Below are 26801 nucleotides of genomic sequence, written 5' to 3' on the forward strand. Positions count from 1 at the left end.
GATTATTGGGTGACAGGTTTTCTTATTTGTGTGAAGAGTTTTGCAAAATTAGCCAATAGTTACAAAAAATGTGCTTAAGCAATCAGAAAAAACTGTAAGCAATCAGAAAAAAAAGTAATAGTCAACGCGTCGTTTGAAGCTTTGTAAGATCACAAAGACGCAGGAATAAGTAGCAGGATTTAAGAGTGTAATAATGGACTGAAACAGAAGATGGCAGCACTGCATGTACAAGGATGCCAGCTGCCGTTAAACCCTGAAGAAGAAGAAGCTCTGTCCCAGAATTCATAGCGCGGCCCAGCTTAGTTTCCAACAATGGCGGCAGCTAGTTAGTTTTAATATTACTCTTATTATTCTTTCTGGGTCACAAAATAAATGTTTAACATATTTTCAGGCGAGAATGTAGCTGTGTAAACCTCAAATATCTGCTCAGTTTATCAAGACACATATTTTCAAAAGCGCTCCGACGTTTTCGGAGACATCTGTTACCCACTAACTCGATAGCTAGCCGGGGGCGAGGCTCACTAGAGCCGTGAGAACACCGGACTCCCGGCACATCGTTTTCAAACCCACCGCCGTCTTTCGCTACTCAGGTTAAACATGATATATAAGTCACTTACAAATGTTATTGTTTGGCTTTTTTTAGTATTTTATTTGTTCCTGAGTAAATCGGTTATAGTTATAGTTTTTACACAGCTGAATAAACGTCAAGCAGACAGCTGATTATCAGAAGTGTGAGATGCTCGAGAATATACTCCGGTGTCCTGTTATATTTTAGATAGCAAGGAGTTTATTAAACTTCACCGAAACAATCTGCAAATTTCATTAAAATTTAATAAACTATCATCTTGTCTTTATTTTTAGTAGGGATGGGTACCGGTATCCGGTGCCATGATGGCACCAGTTCTGACATAAACGGTAGTAACCAGACCGAAAAGCAGCGCACATTTCGGTGCTTTATTTCTGTGCTTTTTTTTCCTGAGCTGTGATACACTTTAGATTCTAGCCAATCATTTTACGTTTCTGAGGATAGTAGGCGGGGCCGGGTACGTACGTTCTTTTAGAGCAGAGCTACAGATTAAAAATGCCCAAGACGAAGTGGTCAAAAGTCTGGCTGTACTTCACAGCAAAAGATGCAAACTCAGCAGCCTGCAACAAGTGCTTTAAGGTGATACTGTGATACTGTCAAAGGAGGCAACACCTCTAATCCGATGAAACACCTGGCGACGCATAGCGTTTTTTTTAAAGCCGAAAAATGCGCCGTATTTGATAGCTTGCTGCGAGACCTCACACCGTGCACATCTACTGCGGGTGGGTTGCCTGTTAGCTGACCCGGAGTTAGCAACATCCCCCAAAAACCCGAAGAGGAGAGTCCTGGCCCCTAGCCCTGCCAGTGTAGCAGAAATGATGAGGATGATGATGGCAGCAGCAGCCGTTCTTCTCTGCGTGAGTAGCTTAATGTTGTTCGTGTGTAATTTACGTTGAGTAGGCTAACCACGTTATTACATTAATGCATGTAAGGTGAACTAGCAAACACCATCATAGCTACATGCTGCTGTCTTCTTGTTTGATGGCAGATACTCCCTTCACCCTGGCCAAAAAGGCTAAAATGACCAAAGAAAAAGTGGAAAACAGCTGAACATGAGAGGTTTTGGACAAAGTTTGTGTTTTTTCCATTGTTTAAGCTTCCAGCCAAGAGTGATGCCATATATGCCCCATAGCTGCAGAAAAGGCTAACATTGTTATCTTTTTACAAAAAACCAGCTGAACATGAGAGGTTTTTGGACAAAGTTTGTGTTCTCCATTCTTTAAGCAACGGTTTGAGCACCGTTTAAGCACCGGCACCGTTTCAAAAGTACCGGTTTGGCACCGGTATCGGATAAAACCTAAACGATACCCATCCCTAATTTTTAGTTAGCACATACCTTAAACACTTAAAGCTGTAAGCTAATGATAGTTATATAAGAGCAGATGCTGCTGGTGCAATAAGCTGTACGTTTTAAGTCCAATGGATGATGATCTGATTAGTCGACTAATCGCAAAAATAATCGGGGACTAGTCGACTATCAAAACAATTGTTTGTGGCAGCCCTAGTTGTCACATGTCTCTATTCCTCTAGTACCTACTCAACTTGATTCAACTTGATTTCGGTTGTTTTCCATTACAACTGAGTACCAGTTCAATGTTCTTGGGGTCATTATACCAACGTGGTCTTAAGTCCCATAATCTCATTTGTATGCAGCACAAACAACACAACAATGGAGAACCCTGGAAAACCCTAAAAACGAGTGGAAAAGGCCAATAGCAGTGAGTTGTGAGTCACACAGCAGGCCAGCCCTAATATCTCGCTTTATCCTTTTTGGTTCCAGTGAGTACCATAATATTTCAGATTAAAATAATGCTATAGTCAGTAGATTTAAAGCTACTGAATGAGTCCATAAACTCATTAGAAAAGCATTTACTGAGGCAGGATTTCTCTAATTGGAGTTCTTCTTGCAACCACAGCAGTCGCCCCCTGCTGGTCTTTGGAAAGAATGCAGCTTTAAGCTTCTGCATTGGCTTCAGTGCTTGAACACAAACTAGCAGACAATGAGTCAACATATTTACCACTCTGATGAAAACGTGTCCATACTGTTCAGCATTACTGGGGCCTTCATAAAAGCACAGATGCAAAACTCTGGGTCACTCTGCTCCAAAGCTCCAGGGAAATGAAATGATGTCCATCATTTCCAATATCAAATTTCATTTTTATTTTGACAGCTTTATTAATTTTTTTCTACTTAATTTATGAACATCAAACATCAGAGGAGATTATTAAAGAAGAGATTTGAAGAGGCTGGTGACTGCTGACCTGATTTCCACAGGTCAATATTTGGGCCGTTGAGGCAATTCATCCATCACAGTGCAGTTTTATTTATTCTGTTAGCACACATGTTTTCTGGTGTGAAGCCAAAGGGAAGGAAAACAGCAACAAAGCGAAGGAAAGAAAGGGATACTCGCTACAAGGGTGTAGAAAGAAAGACAGAAGAGAAGAAATGAAGGAAAGAGGGAGGAGGTAAAAGCCCTGGTTATGTTTTGCTGCCTGCAGAATCCATTTAGAGGTCAGCCTCTCCCTGCTGATAAGTAATGGACCTGGAGACAGAGGAGAGGAGAGGAGACCTTTGACACACCTTTATTATATCAATGCCTCAACTTACAACCATAACTGAAAATGAATGCCAAATCAACATATGAACGACCCTCCCCTCCCACCATCAACCCCACCCAAATACAATAAACACAAAAAAAGAAAAACAAAACCAGAAGACACTCCATTCAGCTTTCTTCAAAAATTCAAAACTAAATTATCATCAGTGATAATACACAAAACTCCATTAATGCCCCAAATAGAGACAAACTCTTCAATGTTGGACACCATCTTGTAATAAACAAACTTTCAAACGTGCACCTACTAACCATTTAAACATAATTCCTAAATTAACAGATCCGGTTCCCTTCATTTTGTTCCTCCTTGTGAGCCATATACTCATCTTAGCCTGACCTATTAAAAAATGAATCAAGCAAACCTTCCTACGCTTCCTACCCAGGATAAAGAGACCCTCCTCCAAAACACTCCCAAGGCCAAAAAAAGGCCAGCTAGCCTGGGACAGCCAAGCCACAGGTGCTGCAGTGTTTCCTCAGTCAGACAGAAAGGACAGTGGTTCCCTGTTCGTGGATCCATATGTGCCACGTGTCTGTTCGTAGCCACGGCCCCATGCACTATTCTCCACTGGAGAGCCGCACTGCATTTCTCTGTGGGAGGTTTGTACAGGGACCTCCAGCTGCCCCTTAGAGATGACCCCGGAGCCAACACACCTGACCACTTCGACTCCAGAACACCAGCCAACAATCCCCTGTTCAGCACCTTTACAGCCACCTCATATATAGCCTTCTTCGAAATCGTTGACAGGTCACCCAGAACGGGTGTTCGAAAGGAAAGAAGAGAGCCTCCCTCCTCATCCTGCTCCCCAACTGCGGCACAAACAGACAACGAGGGAAAGTCAGCTGTCATGTTAAAGGTGGGGGGAGGGTTAAGTCGGCCTGTTCCAGCTCAGAGAGGCATCAGGCAGGGATGCCCTCTTTCTGGTATGTTGTATACGCTGGCCATTGAACCCCTTTTACACCATCTTAGACAGGGACTCTCAGGTTTTACCTTTGAAGAAGCAGGAAGTCCAGTAAAATTGTCAGCTTATGCTGATGATGTTACGGTTTTTATAACCAGTCAAAGTGATATTAAAACACTCAGACAGACACTGGACTTATATGAGCGAGCATCCTCCGTGAAGGTTAACTGGTCAAAGTGTGAAGGTTTCATTTTGGTAGGGTGGGTTGATGAGGAGGAGCCAGTGTTACCAGACTTACAGTGGAACAGGGAGGGACTGAAGTGTTTGGGAGTGTTTTTGGGAACTGATGCCTTTCAGGGGAAGAACTGGGAGGGTGCTGTTGAAAGAATTGCTGCCCGGTTGTCTCGATGGACTTGGGTCCTGCCACAGTTGTCCTACAGGGGAAGGACTCTGGTTGTTAACAACCTGGCCGCTTCTGTACTCTGGCTACTGTTGTTGAACCTCCAGCCTCTCTTATAGAGGAGATACAAAAAAGACTGGTTAATTTCTTTTGGGGAGGGTTTCATTGGATCAGGTCTGCTGTGCTGTCCCTACCTGTGTCAGAGGGGGGTCAGAGTTTGATTGACCTTCGCAGCCGTATCACAGCGTTCCGTCTTCAGACAGCACAGCGTTATCTTTATCAAAGACAACAACCACCCTGGCTCAAGACTGCATCTACGCTGCTTCACAGAATAAAGGACCTTACATATGACAAGCACCTGTTTCTTATAGACTTAACTGGCATCAGAATCAGAATCAGAATCAGAATGGGTTTATTGCCAGATGTTGAGGTTTACAACATTAGGAATTTGCTGCGGTGCTTCAGTGCAAACAATAAGAATTAAAGTGCTATGTAGAAAGAAAGATATGTGCATGAGATATACATGAGATATATACATGAGAATAAGAATTAAGAGTGCTACGTAGAAAGATATATACATGAGTGCAGGTGGTGATCAGTGCCAGACATGAAATGATGCAGTGACACAGCGTAGGGTCATGTGTTAGTGGCGGGGACAGTCAAGTGGTTATTGTTCATGTGTCCAACAGCAGAGGGGAAGAAACTGTTCTTGTGGCGAGAGGTTCTGGTGCGAATGGACCGGAGCCTCCTGCCTGAGGGGAGCAGGTCAAACAGACTGTGTCCAGGGTGAGAAGGGTCAGCTGAGATCCGGGCTGCACGCCGCAGAGTCCTGGAGGTGTACAGGTCCTGCAGAGATGGGAGTCTGCAGCCAATCACCTTCTCAGCAGAGCGCACAACACGCTGCAGTCTCTGTTTGTCGTGGACCTTTCACAGACCTCTGTTTTTTACCAGTCTGTTTTGACTGCTTGGAAGACTGTTTTTAAAGTACAGAGAGACTGTTCTCAATTTTATGGTGATTTTGTTGAGGAGCCTCTTTTTTACAATCCCTTGGTGCCAAGTAGGATGCTTGTGTGCAGAGGTTCCTCGTAAATGCTGGTCTTATCAAGCTGGCGGGCCTGAGGACGGCAGGGCAGTGGAAAACAGCTGCCAAGCTGGCTCAGGAGACTGGAATCAGATCTCTGCGCTTTCTGGAGAAGTTAGTGGAAGAAGTCATGGGTGGTCTTCCTGGACTCGTAAGGGCTGCACTGGGGACTCGCTCTGCCGGTGGTCAACCAAGTTCAGCAGCGTATGAATACAACAATTTGATCCAAGAAATGAAAATATTCACAAACCCAAAAGCTTCCAAAGTTTTAAACAAATAGTGGTGATCAACTCTATCAAAAGCTTTTTCTTGATCCAGAGATAAAAACCCCAAATCCAAGTCCTTGAGCTTGGCCAGATCAATAATGTCTCGAATTAAAAACAAGTTGTCCATAATAGTTCTTTCAGGGACACAGTATGCTTGATCCACATTAACAATCATGTCAATACAGGTCTTCAACCTGTTAGAAAGACATTTTGCAAGAATCTTGTAGTCCGTACAAAGCAAAGAGACAGGCCTCCAATTTTTGAGCAAGCCCAGGTCCCCTTTCTTTGGCAGTAAAGTCAAAACTGCCCTCGTGCAACTCGTTGGCAAGATCCCAGTGGTCATACAGAATGTGAAAACCTCATGAATGTCCTCTCCTAGCAGCGACCAGAATTCCTGGTAAAATTCCGCAGGAAGACCATCAACTCCTGATGACCGACCACCATTGAGTCGTTGAACTGCTGAAGACATCTCCTCAAATGAAATAGCAGACAGATTCAGCCGTGGCAGCCCCACCAGCATCTTCGTCACACATTCAGGGTCACTCGTGTCAGCACTGAAGAGGCTGGCATAAAAGTCAGTGGCAAGCTTCCTCATTTCCACTGAGTCAGATGTCACCTTCCCATTTGGAAGCCTTAAGTGCAACGTTTGGTGTGACGTCGTCCAGCTAACAGAACCTTTTGCTCATCCATTCTTAATAGTAGAAATCCGAGTCTATAGGCACTTTGTGAAACTGCCAAAGCCTCTCTGCCTGTCCCAGTATTTGATTACTCTTATATGTCACCGATTCGGACGACCTGCTGTGTTTAGTTTCTGTAATGTGTATTGCTTCTACCCTCCGCCCGGTTTTGACGAAGTGCGCGCCGTGGGAGAGGCTGTCCTGGCGACTGTCGTCATGGGATCCTTGCTGTGCCGCCACTGCAGCTGATACCAGTGTGGTATCATTCTCAGCTAGAAGGTATTAACCTGACTCACGCGAAGTCGACGTGGAATCCGACTGTACATCTTGCGAGCAGTGATTGTTATTCGCTAGCGTGTGGCTAACGCTGGATTTTCTTCTTCTCCAGGAGGGCAGCGGAGAAGCTGGGAGACAACACAAGGAGTTACTACGAACGCACTGAGCAAGGACGAGGTGGAAATTCACTTTTGATGATTGGACTTGTCTGTTCACTGTAAATAAACGCCGTGTTTCTGTGACAAGAACGCGCTGGGTCCTCTTTATAATCTCAGTCTCTAGCCTCTTGAGCCCTCGTTCTAAGTCCTCATAGTAGTCTTTAATAGCGGTCGTTGCATGTGATGTGTACTGGTGACAAAAAAGCTTAATCTGTGTTTTCCCCATCTCCCACCATTGAGCCAAATTGCAAAAGTCAGTTTTCCTTTGTTTCCAGTGGCACCAGAAGTCAGAAAAAGCTCTCTTTGTCATGAATCAGCTGCACGTTAAAGTGCCAGTGCGAACAGATGGAAGATGCATCAATAAAGAAATATCTGCAGTCACTAAATGATGATCAGAAAAACCAACAGGTGAAATCTCTGCTTTAACGAGTCTATTATTATACATCTGGTTGACATATAATCTATCAAGCCTAGCTGCCTTCACACTGCTCTCAGAAACTTTAACATATGTATACTGTCTGGTTGTGGGATGGAGCTTCCTCCACACATCAGTCAAATCCTTCTGAAGAACGATTGTAGACAAAAGTGAGCTCAAAGGTGGGTGAGGCTCTCCTGTGTTTCTGTCAACTGAATCAGAATCTGAATCAGAATCAGAATACTTTATTAATCCCAAAGGAAATTAGGGTTACAGCAGGCAGCACGCTAATGGCGCATGCGCACTTAAGTGGGTTATGCAATTCCATTCCCCTCCCATCACTATTATTGAACCACTATTTAATTTTGATAACTCATCATTAATTTTACAAAATAATCGCACACGACCCGCAGCTGAGTTATGGGCGTACACATTCATAAAAGCAAATGATATTCCCTTGATGGTTGCTTTTACTACCTATGCCCTTCCCTGCTCGATCTCACAGACAGAAACATGTGACAGTTGAAGGTGCCAAGAAAATAAAATTGCTACACCCGCACTAAGGTTAGTACCATGACTTAAAAAAGCCTGCCCACTCCAACTCATTCCCCATTCTGTCTCATTATCCATAGTGCTATGTGTTTCCTGCAAAATGAACACATCAATGTTTTTGTTCTTGCTAAGCTCCACCAAGACTGCACACCTTTCCCTATCCCTACCCCAATTAATGTTAAGTGTGCCTACTCTCAAATTTGCCATATAAGACAGAGAGAAGAGGAGGAGAAAAAGAGAAAAGACAGTGAGACGCTTCCAGAAAGACACCCTTAGTGCTCAGAACATTTTACTATGCTTTTAAAGGAGCTTTTCCTCATTTTTCCCTCCTTAACTTAGTCAGGATCTTTTTAAGACGGAATCTTTTCTGTTTGCTCAATTGTTCATAACCAACAACTCTTCTTATTTTCAGAACAGATTTTATAAAAAGATCAACATCTGGAAAAAACTCAGTGACTTCCACAGACTGCATACCAAATGTCTCATCCGAAAAGCGGTTTATATCTTCTAAGGAATACGACTGCTGATGGTCTTCTTGTGAAACAACATCAGAGCATTGTGACCGGGAATCATCTTTCAACAAGTCGTCTTCCTCATTTTCTGTGCTCAAAGAACCTGAAACTACATTCACAATACCCACCTCCCTTTCCGTTACTTTGGTCTGTCCACTGTCCTGATTTTCCTCCACACTTTCCCTGTCCTGTATGTCATCACATCCATCCTCCACCTCATTAGTCCCGTGTACTATCCCCTGTTCTTCTAGCCCAGCCTGTGGAGCACTGGCTGCGACCTCCATTCTGTCACCCTGCGCCGCTAGCTGATGACAGCGCGGCTCGTAGACGGCTCCGCACCGCTACGAGCCGCCGGTTCTCCCGTACCAGCATCTACAGCGCGCTCCTGCTCACTCACCCCACTAGCATGAGCCTCTTGTTCACGGCGCACCTCCTGCTCTTTGTGAGGGCAGGATGAGCGTTTATGGCCAACATCACCACACTCAAAGCACTTCATGCTACCTGCATTGGCGTAAACAGTATATAAGCCGTTTTCAAATCTTATTTTAAACAACACTTCCAGTGTCTGCGAAGGATCGTTCAGGTACATGAAGGCCTGCCTTCATGGTGACTGGCATCTTTGCAGCCAAGACGAACAACCCTGAACCCGCTAGCAAACTTTCCAAAGCGGGTCAGTTCCTTTTCAAGTAGCTCATTCGGGATGAACGGCGGGACGGTGACCCGCGTAGATGACACAAACAGTGGCGAAACAGTCACAAACAAATCATCCAGAATGATCCCCCTTTCAACCAACGGGTGAACCAAGCGCTCCTCACAGCCTTGTTCATCCGAGAGCCATAAGTTATATTCTCATGGCCCACCTGTTCACCAACAGCTAGCAGAACCTGCTCACGGTGTACTGCTGGGGTGCCACCACCCTGGCCCCATGTATACTAGACAGGGGAGGCGAACCCTCACTGGGGAGGGACGCCATGACTAAAGGTAAAACTGGCCAATTAACTAAAATTCTTCACTTCACCCAACACAATGAAATAAACTTGCCTTACCTTGCTTTTAACCACCCATAAGCCCAAAGTTTTCCGAAAAAAACAGTCCAAACGTCCCAAACTCACTCAGCAGCTCCACGCACTCACCAAACACCTTCACACACCCATTCACTCACACTCCCAGCATGCAGTGCAGGAAGGAGAGGAGAGGTGCATGTGTTTTGTTAGACTTTGAAAATTGTTCTCTTCTCTCTTGCTTTGGGGATTATGATGACATTTTATATTTAACATTTTTAACATTACTTTTGAAAACATTGTTACCAGTTGGTTTCTGGACTCCACATTTTGATGTTTGTTTTGAAGCCAGAAGTGACTATATTTAAGTGAGATGGTGGAGTACTAAGTAATCAGTTAACAAGCTTGGTTACGAGTTATAACCATAAACTAGACAACACTTCTTCAGCACCACACATTAAGCCTTGTAATTTGTCAAATAATTCCATTAAAATGTATTTGTGAATTGTATTTGTTAGCAGATGGAGGCTGGGGTGGATGGTGGCCACACAGTCCTCCACACAGAGGATCACTAAGAATAGACTGATGATGATCACTTTGCGCATCACCAGTCAACTAATGTGGACACCACATGACCTGCACATGCTCCTGTTTTCCTATAGCTCATTATGTACAAGATGTCCTTTTGGGTTATAGCCAGTCATAACTCAAAGTGAGAGGGGTCTGTCTCTCTTAAGATGTGTTTGTTTTACGTGTAGGGGTTAATGTTTCAGCCCACAGAACATTTTAATTTGAGTTAATTATTTTAATGTTGAGTGAGCGCTAAGTGCTGCTGTTTATTTCTAATGTGATGGCTTCACATCAGAGCTATGAAACTTTAAACTGAATGCGTTTAAGCATTAAAGCCTTCTGTCCTATATAGGAGATGTGAAACTGCATTAGTTTGTTGTACAATCAAAGTGATGCTAATTTTAATGGAATAGGTTTTCCCCCCCTAATTGGTGCTGTGTTAGGGCCACAGTATTATTGGTCACTTTGCACACCAATGGTGACGTCGACACAGTTCCATAGCAATTATACCGGTGCTTAGGGCACGAGTACCTTCTGCAGTACGCTTGTGAACGATGGGTGTGCCACCCAGGCAAACCAGCTACATCAGCGCTGGTATGAGAGGAGAATAAGTCAAACCTGGAAGCAAAAGAGTTTTGTTTCTAGAGAAAATGTAATCTTTTCAAACTGCTCCCTCTGTACAATCTGGTGGCAGCACAACACGTGAGTTACAAAATTCCCAAAACATCATTTATGTGACTTTAAGCTTTATAAAACTCTCTAACCCATTAATCTTGTTTTGCAGTGGATGCGATGCAAAGTGCAGGATTTTAATAGCCAGCATTGTGCTGGAAAAAACCCCATAAAACCTTTTATTTTCTTTCACCCAAATAAGTCAGTATTTCAACTCTTTACATTTTAACACTGCTGATTGTTTACTACAATACTGAGCAGTTTGAGTCATTCGCGGCAATTCACACTTTCCCATTCACACCTTTTGAACTCTCTTTCTCTCCATTCACAGACAGGTAGGTGTAAAGAGTCGTATAGAGAAGACGCGCTGACTGTGTGTTGTTAAAAAGCAGTATGGTCGGCTCGCTCTGAGCTTATGGCAGATTCCTGACTCACGCTCTATTTCTGATGTTTCCAAAGGCTCTTTGAACAGCAGATAATAGATCATGGCTGGAGAGCTGCAGGGTGAAGACACACACACACAGAAACACACACATTCAAACTCCATCCACATGGCAGCGGTGATGAGTGTAGGCGGCAGCAGGGTGAAGATACACCACCGTACTCGACAAGCAACGAGTGGGAAGCAAACACACAGACACACACGCAACGCACACACTTCATCTCTTTTCATGGTGGAAACAGACAGTAAAACTGTCTTCCATAACTAATAATGAGGACGTATCCATGTCCCGACACGAGAGTGTTTACGGAAACTGAACATGCCAAGGTTGCCATGGGGACGATCTTAACAGGTGTACAGTCATCAGTAGCAGGATAAAAATCTGTTACACGTCAGGCCAGCAAACACACAACACTGAACTGATGTTTACCCACCCCAGGGTCGTCATGGTGACGATGGTGTACCAGAAGGAGGCCGGGATGGAAGTGAAGGTGGAGCCTTTGGTGCCTTTCTCGGCGTAGAACATGACGGTGGCGAAGATGATGATGGCCATGGTGAGGGAGAAGAGCAGGAAGCCGAGCTCGGAGGCGCAGCTCTTGAGCGTGTAGCCCAAAATCCTCAAACCCTGTGAGTGACGTGAGAACTTGAAGATTCGGAAGACGCGGAAAACCCGGAGGGTGACGAAGGCGCCGCTCACGTCCTCGTTCTCGGGCATCACCAGGCCAATGTAGTATGGCATTATAGCCACTACGTCAATCACAGACATCACAGAGCGCATGAACTTGCAACGACTGGGCGCGGCGAACAGGCGCATCAAGTACTCGAAGGTGAAGATGAGCACGCAGGCCGTGTCCATGCAGAAGAAGGCCAGCTGATATTTCTCCCCACAGGGAAGGTCCTTAACTCTGCCCTCTGGAGGCCGGCAGGGCACCGTCTCCACCACGTTGGCGATCACTGACACAGCAATGAAGAAGCCGGTGACATAGTAGAAGACAAGCGCCATGGTGGAGGTGTGAGGGTTCTCAAAGGCTCGCCACAAACGCTCCCTGGGGGTGCTGTCAGGAGGAAGTGGGGCGTCCATCGACTCGTTGGCCTCTGTGTCCTCTGCCAGACGCTCCTGGTTCTCTTTTTTCCTGTCTCTGTATTCCTTCACAGGAAAGGGGAATGGAAAAGAAAAACTTTAGTGTCGCTTACATTAAGTGCCTGATGTGGCTGAGCATATAACAAAGGGATTCTGTAACAACTGTATGTAGTTTGTGATGAGATCAGGTTTCTTCTCATGTAGAAAGGATTTTTCAGAAGACAGATAAAAATACAAACTCTAGGTCCATTTACTATGAAAGGAGAACAGGTGAACACACATTACAGGCACAACAAGCATCCATTTCTGATAGTCTGTGCTCACACAGAGTTCCACAAATCCCCTCGTACACCTACGCTGTAGATAAGGAAAGACCCTATGACTTTAAACTGCCTACAAGCAGCTGGGCTGCCCTCGTACCCTATCCTTGAGCCAAAACATCAACAGACAGAAGTCATACAAAATCCTTTCAGATAGTTATTTGTCCTTTTCTAATGCTGATACATAAGAGCCTTTCTCAGGTTTCTGGAGTTGACCAATCAGAGTAAACCATGAATTTTGTGATGAGGTGAAGCTCCAATTCAGCAATATTTTACTTATATCGTTTAAAGCAGCAGTCCCCAACCATTTTTGCGCCACAGACCGGTTTATGCCCGACAATATTTTCGGCCTTTAAGGTGTCGCGGATAAATACAACAAAATAAAACTAGTACCGGTACTGAAAAAATGAAGATTTATTCATAACACACGTGAAAAGACCCAGGAAAACCGAGTTAATGATAAAAACGATAACAAAATAACGCTGAAAACCGATAAAAACCCTGAAAACCATACATTTCACACCTGAGCCTCAACTCTCGCGGCCCGGTACCAAACGACTCATGGACCGGTACCGGTCCGAGGCCCGGGGGTTGGGGATGGCTGGTTTAAAGAACCTCAGAATAATGCCGTTTGGAAGGCAAAGAAGAAGAAATACTTTAAAGTAATTAACTAATATTTTTAACTAATAGGTACCTGTTTCTGTTGTCACTTTCATGGTCATTGCAGTTATTGCTATGATATTAGTGACAAGAAAGTATTATTTTGGTTAGTTATGTGGCATACTTCTAATCAAAGAAGCATCAGAGTAGAGCTCCTTTGGTGAAATAGCCCATCATTGGCTCAATAATTAAATCAGAACAATGCTTTCCAATATTTACGATGTTTTTATCTTAGTTTTAGAGTTTGTAATAACTTTCAAATCAATTAATTTTATTGCTGCAACACCAAATTACAACAACAGTGGCCTCAAGGTGCTTTATGTTGTAAGGTAGACCCTACAATAACACATACAGAGAAAAACCCAACAATCATATGACCCCCTATGAGCAAGCCCTTTGGTGACAGTGGGAAGGAAAAACTCCCTTTTAACAGGAAGAAACCTCCAGCAGAACCAGACTCAGGGAGGGGCGGGGCCATCTGCCATGGCCGGTTGGGGTGGGAGAAGGAAGACAACTTTCACAACTATGTCTGAAAAATGTAGTTTACTGAATACTTTCTGATGCATAAACTACAAATAAACAATACAATACTTTTCCCCTAATCTGGGGCAAAGACACGACTTTGACATGGTTTACTCGCACTGACTGCAATCCCTCTAAAACAGATTGGTGAAGGTCTGCAATAAATCAAGATCCAATATATAAATATAGATCATTTGCCAACATATATTCACGGCAAGTCAGTCTGTGCTGATGAGCGCAACTCCTCTGTCCATCAAATAATAAAACAATGGCTGTACATTTAACACAAAAAACATGTCTATGCTATGTGTGTGTCAGTTGCTGCTAGGAGTGTTCATCTATTTGGGATGAGAGGGAGAGATGTTATCAGGAAGAGTGCGTAATTGGCAGGGCTGGATGGGTCAAAGCTTTGAGTGCATTAACAAAACTTTGGCTCTGTCCTGTTGTTGTTTACTCAGTCCTCACTCTGAGCCCCACACAGACCCGCTCTGCAATAATACTGATATGTTACTGAGCCAGAGCAGAAGTAAACTGAACTCAACAGAGAGTCAGAGTGAGGAAGGAGGAGAATACTATTGCTAGACGCATACGAGGATGCACGTTTACCTTTTTAAAGGGAGCAGAGTAGGTTCCAGTGTTTCAGGCTTTTTGTAACATTTCTACACAGAGATCAGAACAGAGATAAGCCATCACTCCCTGCCTTCTCTCAGCAGTGCGCACACACAGAGAAGCATCAATGTTTCTTGCTTTGCTTCCCTCCAAAGCGCTATTTCATAACATGTCTGTCAAAAGGCAAATCATCGTGGGACTAATTGGATTTATGTTACAAAATGTCGACATTATAATTAGTCAAATTAATATCTACGATGCAGTCTCATAGTTCAAGTACAAATACAATAGACGGTTTAACATGCCAGAATTAAAACCGTTAAAGTAGCCCCGTTACTTTACTGATTACTATAATTAGTTACTTTATTACTCAGTTACTTTTAACAAAAATGATACACAACCTGAATACATAATAAAGCGATAGACCTTTCAGCCCAATTCTATTTTTTTCTGCATAATCCATCATATAAAATTGAATCAAATGAAAAGTCTCTTTTTAAAACTTTTTACTTTTAATCTTTTAACTTTATGCATTAAGAAAAAATTTAATTATTTGCAACAGACTTGGAGAAATGTGTTTAACATTTAAACCTATTTTCTGCATATTCCAGCATATAGAATAAAATAATGTTTTGTGTTTGCACTCACTCTTTCAAATAGATGCAAGTGAAACACAGCAGAAAATAAAGAAAATTGAAGATTCAGCAGCACTGAGTCCTGTTGCTCTTAAACCTGTTGTCACCTGTTTAGCAGGATTAGGGCGGGGCAGGTTTGCACCGGTGCCACAGCGGTTATGTCAGTGAGAGGATCCGGGGGTTTCTCTGTGAATTTCACATTCTCATGGCAGCGTGCTCAGCACTCGCTCAGATTTGAAATGTAATTTTTTGCTGTATAAAGACGTTTCGTCCCACAAAGAATGTACAGTGGACACTAATGGTTTTGTCACTTTTTACAGAATCAAACTAGTAATGTGAGTACTTCCAAGCTTAAACGCTGCATGGTTGTACTCTCTCCTGGACTCCATACTGTTGCTGCCACATACGTCGCACGCTCGTACATCATTGTCATGAGACACTCTCACAATCAAAATCCGTTTAGTAACGCAGGATGCTTATGGGAAAGTAGCAGTAATTTAATTACTTTTTTGCAATCGTAATCCCTTACTTTATTGCTTACTTGAAAAAAGTAATCAGATTACAGTAAGCTTTGGTATTGAATATTTAAGTTAGATTCGACGGCACAAAAAGCTGTCAGTTTAAAGAGAGGATGAATATTACGCTACTGTAGATGATTAAGTAAACTGTCTCTTTTGATGAGAGATTTTTTTCCGCTCTCCTGCAGAGCATCACTTTTTTTAAACACCTCTCTGAACCTCCATACAGGGAAGGGGGCATCTTGTTTTGCTCAATGAAATCAACAGCAAACCTTCAGAGTCTGAGAGTTAATAAATATATGAAAATGACCCATCATAGGCTGCAAGTTCTAATTTATGAATGACAGTCAGGTTATGGTTGATCTTTTCACTCATGAGTGTGGCTGTTCCTCTCTATCAGCTGACCACAGCAGCTGCATCATCAGTGGCCAACAAAGCCAACAAACCAAGCACACATATTTTTTCAGACATAACAAGGCTTTTGAACTATAGCTTGTGAGACTGCAGCCATGGTGCAAAACTCTGATTCTGTTTTACACAGTGCAGAAAATCCCAAAGCACTGCGTGCGTTTAGGCACGTGGAACAATAACAGCATTAACACACAGATGGCTCAGGATCTGACTGAAATAACATTTTGTGTTTTACACAGAGTACATGATGTTAGCTACAACACATAAATTTCAAGCTTGTAAAAAGGAACAGTTTGTAATAAAGCAACTCTCTGCTCTCCAGCTGAGAAACACACGCCTAAAACTTTCCCTTACACTAGTAGTATGATGATCTGGGAACAACACCAACACGACGATATCAGATCGTGCAAGTACTTTACTCTCTGTTTACATTCGGCCTAGTCTGTGGCTGAGAGAGTCATGCCTGATATGTGGAATCTGCACGCTCCATTGGTGACCAGTCCACCCCAGGCTTCATACAACAATGCATGAAAAGTTATAGCAGGCTGACTCTTCTTATCCCTGTGTTATTGCTGTCTTGACCCACCAAAGTTGGTTTGAAGACAGGAACTGACTGCGACTAATCTCACGCCTGGTCCCCGTCTTTAAAGGAGTCACATGAAAAGCAAGTAGGTCGGTCACTGTTGCAATAACTTCGGTCACACAGCTGCCTTTTCTGTAACGTTTGGGAATAATGCTGTGTGGTTTGAGATCAATTGATGGTTTCTTGTAAGGCTAATGGAGTTTAATCATTTATAAATGTGCTACAAGTGAGTCCTCAGTTATCTGCTTTGATATTGAACCACAATAATTCAAAGAAGGGGCATGGTTCAACATCATAAAGGTAAAAATTATTAGAAAATTCAATTCAAGTTTATTTATACAGCGCCAAATCACAACAACAATTGTAAGGTAGATCCTACAATGATACATACAGAGGTAAATCCAACAATCACCCCCTATGAGCACTTTGGCGACAGTGGGAAGGAAAAACTCCCTTTTAACAGGAAGAAACCTCCAGCAGAACCAGGCTCAGGGAGGGGCGGGGCCATCTGCTGTGATTGGTTGGGGTGAGAGAAGGAAGACGGGATAAAAGCCAGATGCTCTCTGGAGAATCTGATGCATCCAGGTTGAGATGGAGCAGAAAGCTGAACTTTGCTTTTCGCCCGACTTTCTGAAGATGTTCGTTCAGTTAAAAATAGACACAGACTGATGACAGGAATATATATTTTTATAGAGGAGTTTTCATTTTAAGAAACAAAGTACTTTCACCCGGTTTTTACATCATTCTGTATTAAATGATCACTGTTTCTCTCTGTAGCACCTGCTGCTGGCATTCATGAAAGCTTTTAGCAAGACAAGTAAAATGTAAAGCAGCGAGCAGCTTCTACAGTTTGATCTAGAAGGAGAGTTAATATTCAGTAAATGAGCAAATTTCAGTAAATATCAAACACAAGAATAGAATTTGTCAACTAAAGGACTAAAAATAATTTTGTGGGAAATTGATGAAGACTCAAAGAAAAAAAAAGAATTTAGATTCCAGAATTTGTTAGAGCTGAATCAACATTTGTGGAAATGATCAGATCTGCCAAATAAGAGGAAATGAACAATTACTCATTCATGAGTCAATGAATGGGTCAGCTATAAAAACGGGGATATAAAAATAAAGTCTGTGCAGACAAGGCTAATAAAAGGGAAAACAAGCTCTGAAGGTGATCTGTTGTGCTGAGAGTGGGCAGGGAACAAAGAGACTTGTTTAAGGCTCGTTAAAGAAATCCCCTACAGAAAGCCGTTGTAAGGAGCTTTCCAAAATCAGGAGCAATAAAAAGGCAAATCAGATTGTATTTGGGCTGCTGCCGTTTCCGAGGGCTCATCACCGCTGTTTTAATGAGTCGAAGTTTGATAATGGGGTTTGAGAGCAGCCCTTGTTAGTCGTCCCCTCAGATCCATCAATGTTTTTACTCTTTAGGCGTTTGGCTGATGATGTTCCCCTCCAGAGAGACTTAATGAGTGCAGAAGCAGAATAACCAGCATTAGAGTCAACCATTAGAAAGAGATAAAAGGTCAAAGGTTCACATAAGTACACTACAAATGATGCAGGCGTTATAAAGTCGTCTAAAAGGACTGCAGTTAAAAGAACATAAAGCTGAAACCTGCTGCCCTCATCATTTGGACTGTTAGAGCTGTAATGAAGCCCAGAGGCTCGATGGAGTCATTGGGCAAGAATATGCAACATTTTGGGGTTTTTAATCCAAAATCTCACTTTTGTCTATAAGGATTGTTCATACCGCACTATTCAGAATGTTAAATGGCCATTATTAGACGTTTTAACCCCATTAGATGTGGTTAGCAGACATCCTACTACACCTGATGGTTCAGCAGGCTATTATTACATCCTTTATTTCCTTGATTGTAGACAGTGGCAAAGACTACTGCATACACCATTAGGAGCAATTTGACAAACCTGAAAAGCAATAATGTGACTGATGACAACTGAAAATGTGTCCTCTGTTGTTCATAACGGAACAAAATCCAATTTATCTCTTTAACTTGATGAATACCAATCTGTGTATAAGTGGGTTCTCATTTGTGATGCAGTTTGTAACAATTAGTAACATTTTGAACTACAAAGGGGAGGCTTTGTAGAAGAAAGAGTAGGTGTACCTCCATGCAGCAGTCTCCAATGATCTCCGGCACGATGCCGTAGAAGGCCAGCTCTTCGTCAAAGGCCTGGATGCACTCGTGTCGTGGGTAATGGAGCTTTCCTGTGCGGTAAAAGTTCAGAATGTGCCGGAACATCTCGTGATCTCTGTCAAAGAAATATTCCTCTGTGTCCTCGTTGAAGAAAAACTCTTTCTCAGAGGAGCCCAGCAGTGTGTCAGGATAACGGTCCAGGGTGTTCTTCCATGTCTGAAGAAAAAAGGAAAAGAAATAAGAATAGAGGAGTTTTCTCAGGTTCTCATGTACAGTAAGCATCAATCGTCCATCTTTTTATGTTATACCACTTATTCAGATTCAGGTTGCAGGGGCAGCAGCTTAGACCTCCCTCTTACTGACCACCGACTCTAGCTTAACCAGGGAGACACAAAGACATTCCCAAGCCAGCTGAGAGACATGATTCCTGGGGCTTCCTCCCCAGGAGGACATGTCCAAAATACCTTGCTTAAAAGGCATCCAGGAGGCATCCTAGTGAGATGCCTGAACCACCTCAACATGCTTTTTTTTAATGTGAAGGAGTGGTGTCACTACTTTGAGGCCTTCCTGGACACCTCACCCTCCCAGACAAATTTGTTCCTATCCAGTTTTATTCTTTCAGTCACTTCCCTGAGCTTTGAGGTGGTCAGACATTAGCCCCATGGGACCTGATCAGGCACAGCCCAAAGAAGCAGCATGCTGTGAGAGTCAGGTGGGTTGGTGGGGGCCACAGTTACTGAAGCTCGTTCCTGGGACATGCAATTTCGTCCACGGTGTTGCATTGGAAATAACACCCTCAAATAGCAAAAGTATCTAGGCTGCTATAAGCAGTCCGTCAGTGTAAGCAAACTACTTCTGTTTCAAAAAGATCTAAACTTCAGCAGGAAGCAAACAAACTGCCAGATTAGTTTCCGACAACTACATGAAATCGTGCTGCACTGCTATAGCCCACCGACAAACACGTCTGTGGAGAGAAAAGAGAAAAGCTTGTTTTAAAATGCTGCCAGCAGTGAGATCCTGGATGTCAAGGTTTGAGCGTTTAGAGGAATGTTCTGCTTCATTCCCAAGTTGGTAACATTTATTTGAAAATAAATCAAATATAACAAGTCCTTTGAGAAAGTGAAGAACGTGGTAACGACTTCTAAACTGAAGTAACCTTCCCACTGGTGGTTTGGGGCTTAGTGAAGTGACCCGTGTAAAATGTACAAAAGATTCTAAAAATAAAAATCCAAATATCACATTCACATGTGAAAAGCAAAAGTGCTGTTTGAAGGAGGCAGTGAGATGTTAGATGGGAGCAGTGGACTGTCAGTAACTAAAGGTAACGGTGAAGCAGGGCCTTTTTAATACCGCTGCTGTTTTGTTTAGGATTCCATATTAAATGGCAGCATTACTGTAACTTTCTATTTTTACAGCAACTTCAAGCTGCTGCATTTTGTTTTGAAAAATGAGGCCAAAGTCACAAGCTCGACAAGAACTTTCCACTCATTTTGCCACCGCAGCAGAAAGTACGCTGAAAGCTACCCAAATCTATTTTAGTTGTGGAGCCATTTTATTATTATTTCTACCCAAATGCACATCAATGCGCTGATTAGACGTACAGGATTTACAACTTGCTGCCGTGGAAGTAGGAGCGTGGCTGGAACACATCACGGGAGCACGAGTCTCTGGAAATAGTTCTGTAAGTGACAGAGCTCTTAATTTTCCTCCTAGAAAATGTCAAGTGACTGTAACACTTCAACAGATAATGAGTTTTAATAACCTTTAGAGTGTTCTTCTTCATTAAAAAGGACAAATGTACGAATAATTTTAGAGGAAATTAGAAGTTGACCTTTGTAGGACCTGCAAATGGAATTTCAGTCCACTTTGATTTGGGGAGCGTTCACAGCAGGTCCTGATTTCAGTACTGTCGCATTCAATGACTAGAAAACCGACCAACACCATAGGTTGAATTCCATGTTTGAAAGGCTCATATTAAACAACCAAAGCTTCGAATAATGAGGTCTGCATGAAGCCTACAAATAATCCCAAAAGCTGTTCTCTGCTCTAAACGTTCTCTTTCGGAAAGCTGGCTGAAAGCAGGAGGGAAGCGAGCTAAAACGGCATCTTCCAGACAGAGGATGAACTGCACCGAGGCCCAGTTCAAGACAAGTAAGGATTATTTTTAACTGAATCATGCAAATCTACTCCAGAACAGTCCAAGAATAAAAATGTGGAGCTGGGAATATTTCTTTCCTGCTTGCTGTGTTGGAATAACATCCCCCTGCTTAACTGTGTGGATCAGTGCTGTTTTACAGTAATCCCACAACAGTAAACATTCAGGAATAACTGAAGAGTAACTGCTCATAGCCAAAGCATCGTTTTCAAAATGTGAACAAATATAGGCTAATATAGCATACAGCATGATTCAGTTAATACACTGGTTTGTTTTTATGTGAAAGGAAAATAGGTCAACTTTAATGAGAAAAAATAACGACAAATTAAGACCTGCTAACTTAAAACAAACAAAAAGTAATAACTCTAAGAGAGCTGGGAGTCTAATTAAGGTAGTTTTTCTTATCAAAATCCAGGATCACTGAGGACTGTTTTTGTTTTTCACTATTATTATTATTATTATTATCTGATACACTTGCTTTTAATAGACTGTGCTATACAGAAAAAAAAACACTAGGAAGGAGGGGGCACTGAAATGTAACAATGTTGAATTATTATACAATGCATATAAAATTATATAATATATAATAACTGAATGGCATTAACAGAATCTTTGGATCTGCTGTAGTTTATGGAGCTGCTCATCCAACAAACGCAGTGTGTAACAAAGGCTTTGTTGACATCAAAAAGACGCAGCAGGAGGCAGAAACTAATTTAAAAGAAGCACAATTCACCTGAAGAAACTCTGCATTTTCTTGTCATAACAAAGGGAACCTCGCTTAAGACTGAATGTCAGGGAAATAAAGCTGCTTGCTGTAATTGAAACTCACTCACTCATGTTGCACTGCAAAAAATAAATAAATAAATAAATAATTATTGAACTACAGCTGACAACCTGCAAATTTTGCACAGCTGATATTAATATTGGCGTTGTCTACTGCTGGAATTGTGTTTACACATGCAGAAGAGTGCTTTTAAATCTAAAAACCCAAGAAAAAAAAAGAAAAGTTTGATGGAGAACGTGGACACGAGCATAAACACTGCTTATGCACCACAGGCGGTTGATAAACGAGGCCTCTGATTTGTCACGAAGCAACCCGGCATCCCGAGGATTTACATTCATATTGGACAAGCCCACAACGCATAACTTACACCCAGCAGTGACACACACGGGTGGAGGTACGTCCTCTGTAGGGAGGATGTTAAGGCTGCTGAAGCTAAGGGTGGTGGATGTTAAGGATTCATTCATGCGGGACACCAGCAGGACAAACAGGTGTGTTCTGGGCTTCTAATTTCAAACACATGCTACATTCATTAGCTCCTCAGAGACCCAGAAAATAACTCTTCTAGTTATTCATCAGTTATGTACGTAGGAGATTATGAGCATGGCATACATAATGCCAACGTGGTGCCCAGCTCCTCGGCTTTCCTTTCCTCCCAGGGCGACTCTCACATATGAGATTCTTAATGTCAACATTTAATTTAATCTCAACAGTTTAATTTTCTGAAACAGAAAATTATTTACTAAAGAAATATCTGATGATGTTTATACACAATGCTTTGTTAGAGGTTAAGTTTTTATGCATTTCATTTGTCAATTAATCCAAATCGTTTTTATTCAACAACATCAACGTTTTAATTGTTCCATCCTGTTAAATGTAAAAAAAATGTATTTTCTGATTTTTAATTTATTTCAGTTTTTGTTGTTTGCTTGCCGTTTTTTTATTTTTAGGGTTTCATATTGTTTATTGAAAGGTCAAAAAGTCTGTCCTGGTACTCCAACTTCCACTCGTAATTTAAAGGCATGCACATTAAGTAAAGTGGGAATTTAACTTGGTCCTAGGTGAGAATGTGAGTGGATGGAAGCTCATAACACACAGTAAGTGTCCTTTACACTAAAAACCAATAAAAACAACCTAATATTATATTTCACTTACAGTTTTTATATAAACTTTACAGTCATAGTTTTACTTTTAATCTATTAAGTATGTTTGGGGAGTGTAATAGAAGGCATTGGCCTTGATGACACGCTTACTACATCTTTTCATTCTTGGTTAGGACGATTGAAAAGATCTCCTGGATGATTGAGGATGCATCAAGAAATTGAAAAGATGTTGCTTTTATTTCATGTTTTTAAAATAAAGTCTTCCTTTCTTTTTTATTGTTTTGAGTTCAACCTTTGATGTTCAGTGAAAATAGTGTAAATTTTCTCTTTACATAACTCGAACTTTTCTACAAAGTCAGTCACAAAGCTTTCAACTGTGAAATCACACATTCCTGTAACTTGCAGCCACTTTTTTGAAAGCATTTTTAGAGCACGCTCAGTGGACGCCAGCACCCACCTGGAACCTGACCCCGCTGACGTTGAGGTACAGGATCTCATCCGATCTGGACGAGTTGTCCACTGGAGGTTTGGGCATCGTCTTTTTGGCCAGCGGCAGCCAACCAACTGCCGCCGCCCGTGCAAATGGCAGCCATGTCGCCACGCCGGCTGCCATGTTGTATCAGAGCGCCCACCTGTAGAGTGTGAGAGTTCTTGTCCTCGTCGAAGGAGGGAAGAGCGGATGGAGCTAATGAAATGTTTATTGGCTCGGTTAAAGCCTTGCTCACTTCTTCAGCTGCCCTGATTTCCTTTGGCGGTCTGGGCAGTGAGATGCGAGGTGGTTGGACATGTTGGGGGGGAAGGAAAGGGGAAGGGAGGGGCCAGATTGCAGTTGGGTGTCAAGCCATGAAAAAAAGCTGTAAAGGGGCAGGAAAGCAGATCGATGAACAAGCGTGAGGCCCGTGCTTTTATTTTGTTGCAGTTTGGATGGTCTTCTCGTGACGCCGTCCTTTCTGTTCCTCTCCGTCTGGCCTGCGAGACACTTCTCAGGGTAAACGCTGCTTTTTTAAAATATTTCTCTGTTTCTCTACAAGTTCCTCTCAGTCCTGTTGCTCTAAATAGGATGCACTTCTTGAAAATATGAACTCTCTTGATAGGAAAACATAATTTCTTGAAATCTCAGCAGTCTTAGCACAATAGATTATGTGTAAAATAATAATAAAGTGGTTCTTTGATATTGCCGTCACAGGTTTATTGCTGCGGGGATTTACAAGAAAAGGCAGAAAGATATGAATCCAGGTAGGGAAGCGTTAAAACATTTGTGTCTGGCCTCCTCCCTTTCTCTCGCTCTCTCTCTCTGTCTGACTCTAGCTCTCTCACCCACCCTCTTTCCCTGTGAAGACTGATTTGTTGCAGCACCGCAGCCTTTCAAATTCTTATTAAATTGTGATGATGGTCCCTGAAGTTGCAAGATAGACAGAATCGCCTGTGTTGCCTCCCTCCCTCTAAGTGTTTCTCAGCTGTGGAGATTATGGTTGTGCAGCCTCACTCTTCCTCTTGTTCTCTTTCTGCTCTTGCTTGCTGTTTTCCCCTTTATCTATCTCTGTGTTTTAGTCTCTCCCTCTTATTGAAGTTGCCGGGGCATTAGTGGTGGAGAAAGAGAGACACCAGCTTTGTTTCTGAGTGTAGAAGAGACGTCAGGCGCTCCTTTCTCCATGTCCATGTATGGTTGTCCTGTCAGAAAACACACAAACAGAAAAAGAAGCAGAGAGTGAGAGACAAACCAGGAGGAGAAGGAGAAGGAGGGAAGAGACTGAATTTAGAGAGAAAAGAGGAGGTATGGGTGGGAAAAAGCTGAAGAGAGGTAGGAACTGCAAGGGTCCTTACAGGGAAGAAAGACTTTGTTTTTTTTGGCGTATTGTACTACAGCCAAGAGTCTTTGTTCCTACTTCTGGAGCTGATTTGTGTGGACTTGGGTAACCAAGTGTCCGGGAATGCAACAGACGTACCGGAACACACAACCTGACCCAGACCACATCAAAGCGTCCAAATCGGATTTAATCAACCTGTTTAATGACCACTGTCAGTTGTTATTAGTCCCATTTGGATGAAGGAGGTCCCTCATCTACCTAACAGACAGCTCAGTAGGCTGATGTTAATCACTGCAATCAGCGGTAAACACAGAGCAACCAAACTATACATAAATTTCCAGTGGTTGTGTGGAGAAGTCTGTGAAACAGTCCCAGCAGGGTAGCATGTTCTACATGTCTATATCCCTGAACTGAGATCCTCCCGACACTAAATGAGCAGTTTTGTTCATGATCTATCACTGGTTTAGGAATCAAAACCTTCAGGAGTCAAAAAGGTGCCCACATGGGTAGGTAAACAAGACAAACAGACACTAAGACAGCGACTGAGGAGAAGGGCTGGACCGTTTATACACATTAGCTAATCAGGGAATGGGAAACAGCTGGTGGAAATGAAGCACAGGTGAGAGTAACCACACAGGTGAAGACAATCAATGTCAATGAGGCAGGAGAAATAAAAGCAAACACCCAACAATAAGCTCAAAGCAACAGGAACACAAAGGGTAACTGTAACTGATATTTTTCAACCTGGTTCTGGCCTCATTACATCCACTCAACATTGGTCCATCCATCCATCCATCCATCCATCCATCCATCCATCCATCCATCCATCCGTCCGTCTGTCCATCCATCCATCCATCCATCCGTCCATCCATCCATCCATCCATCCATCCATCCATCCATCCATCCGTCCGTCTGTCCATCCATCCATCCATCCATCCATCCATCCATCCATCCATCCGTCCGTCCGTCTGTCCATCCATCCGTCCATCCATCTGTGTGCAAGTTGTAGTGGCAGCAATTTAAGCAGAGATGCTTTGACCTCGCTCTCCCCAGACACCACGCAGAGACATCTACAGAGCGGTTCTGCAAAGGTGACCTCCTCTTGTGAAATACTTCACATAGGAAGCATGTATGAGGCATCCTGCTGACATGCCCAAATCACCTCAACTCCTTCTTTAGCTCTCTAAACCCCCTCCCAAATGAGTGGGTGAGCCAGTGATGTGGTTGGCCAGTCGATATGTGAAAGTGTCCTCTGAACCCCGGGACTTGGAAGTTCTATTTCTCATGAGCACTGTGCTCGGCAGGTCTATCATCATTAACTTGTGAATGGAAGAATGAAAACCACCTCAGAAAGTACCTATTAGAGCCGTTTTAAAATGTGTTACAAAAACAAGCTAAACTATGACAGAAAAAACGGAAAAGCAGAAAAGGGTTTTTTTAAAGAATTTCCGAACTAAGTTAAACACATTTTAAATAATAACACATATAATGCTGGTTTAGACAAACACTCGTTTTATCATTAAATCTAAACGAATCATTTTGATTGAATAGTGGACAGTATGTACATCTCATGTCTGTTTATTGATCCTCTTCGTCCTTCTCAAACTTCCCCTGAGGGCTGTACAGCTGAAGCTCCATTCATGTGTTTAAGATGAAGATATAAGGCTTCAGGTTATTAAAGATGTTTTTTATGATGAGACAAGCAGCGTATCCTCAGTCTGCAGAGCAAAAACATCGCTGGCCATCTTCCTCCTTCTCTCTCTTTATTTCTCCCACTGCGTTCTTCACTCAATAAAGACACAATAAAGTTTCCTGTGAAACTCCTCACCATCAGATGAAAAGTTATTGTCATGCATTTATTGCATTAAGTCCACAGTGGGAGCAATAAAACCGCTGCTTCCTCAGGTTTGAGTCGAATCACACTGAATCTGCCGTCTTCAGGAAATTTAACCTCTTAAACCCCCAAAACCTTTGTGATGATCAACAAACATTAACTACTTCTGCTCATTGTCATTGAAATGATATCCCAATGATACTAAAAGCAATAGTGAATATGTTTTTTAGTTTTTATCTGTCTGTGCTCTTCATATGGAATTTTTGCCTGCATGCAAAAACGTCTCCTCAAATATGACTTAGAAATCAGACTAAACTAAAACTAAAAATCAAAGTTACAAAGTTACATTATTGTATGCAGTTTTCTTTGTACTACCTTTACTTCTAATTAGTAGAATACTTCCATACTGTAGTATTGTTGCTGTTAGTATTTTAGTAAAACATATTGAGCGCACACACAGTCACCTGCCTGTGGCTGTTATCTGTCCTGCCGCGGTAAAGTCTCCAGTG

The 26801-nt window shown here is 42.5% G+C and overlaps 1 protein-coding gene across 2 annotated transcripts in view; it reads right to left on the reverse strand.

Moving 5' to 3' along the window:
• The window catches only part of kcnd1 (potassium voltage-gated channel, Shal-related subfamily, member 1), a 79385-nt gene that overhangs the window by 41167 nt on the left and 11417 nt on the right, over window positions 1-26801 (reverse strand). For both annotated transcript variants that reach the window (XM_026154471.1, XM_026154470.1), the window contains 3 exons: window positions 23108-24321; window positions 18582-18827; window positions 11557-12269 (listed from right to left, as the gene is read on the reverse strand). In XM_026154471.1, the coding sequence (XP_026010256.1) occupies window positions 11557-12269; window positions 18582-18827; window positions 23108-23263 (1115 nt within the window). In that variant the 5' untranslated portion in view covers window positions 23264-24321. The remainder of the gene's footprint in view (window positions 1-11556; window positions 12270-18581; window positions 18828-23107; window positions 24322-26801) is intronic.

Source organism: Astatotilapia calliptera, chromosome 20 (assembly GCF_900246225.1).
Source record: "Astatotilapia calliptera chromosome 20, fAstCal1.2, whole genome shotgun sequence".
Classification (NCBI taxonomy): domain Eukaryota; kingdom Metazoa; phylum Chordata; class Actinopteri; order Cichliformes; family Cichlidae; genus Astatotilapia; species Astatotilapia calliptera.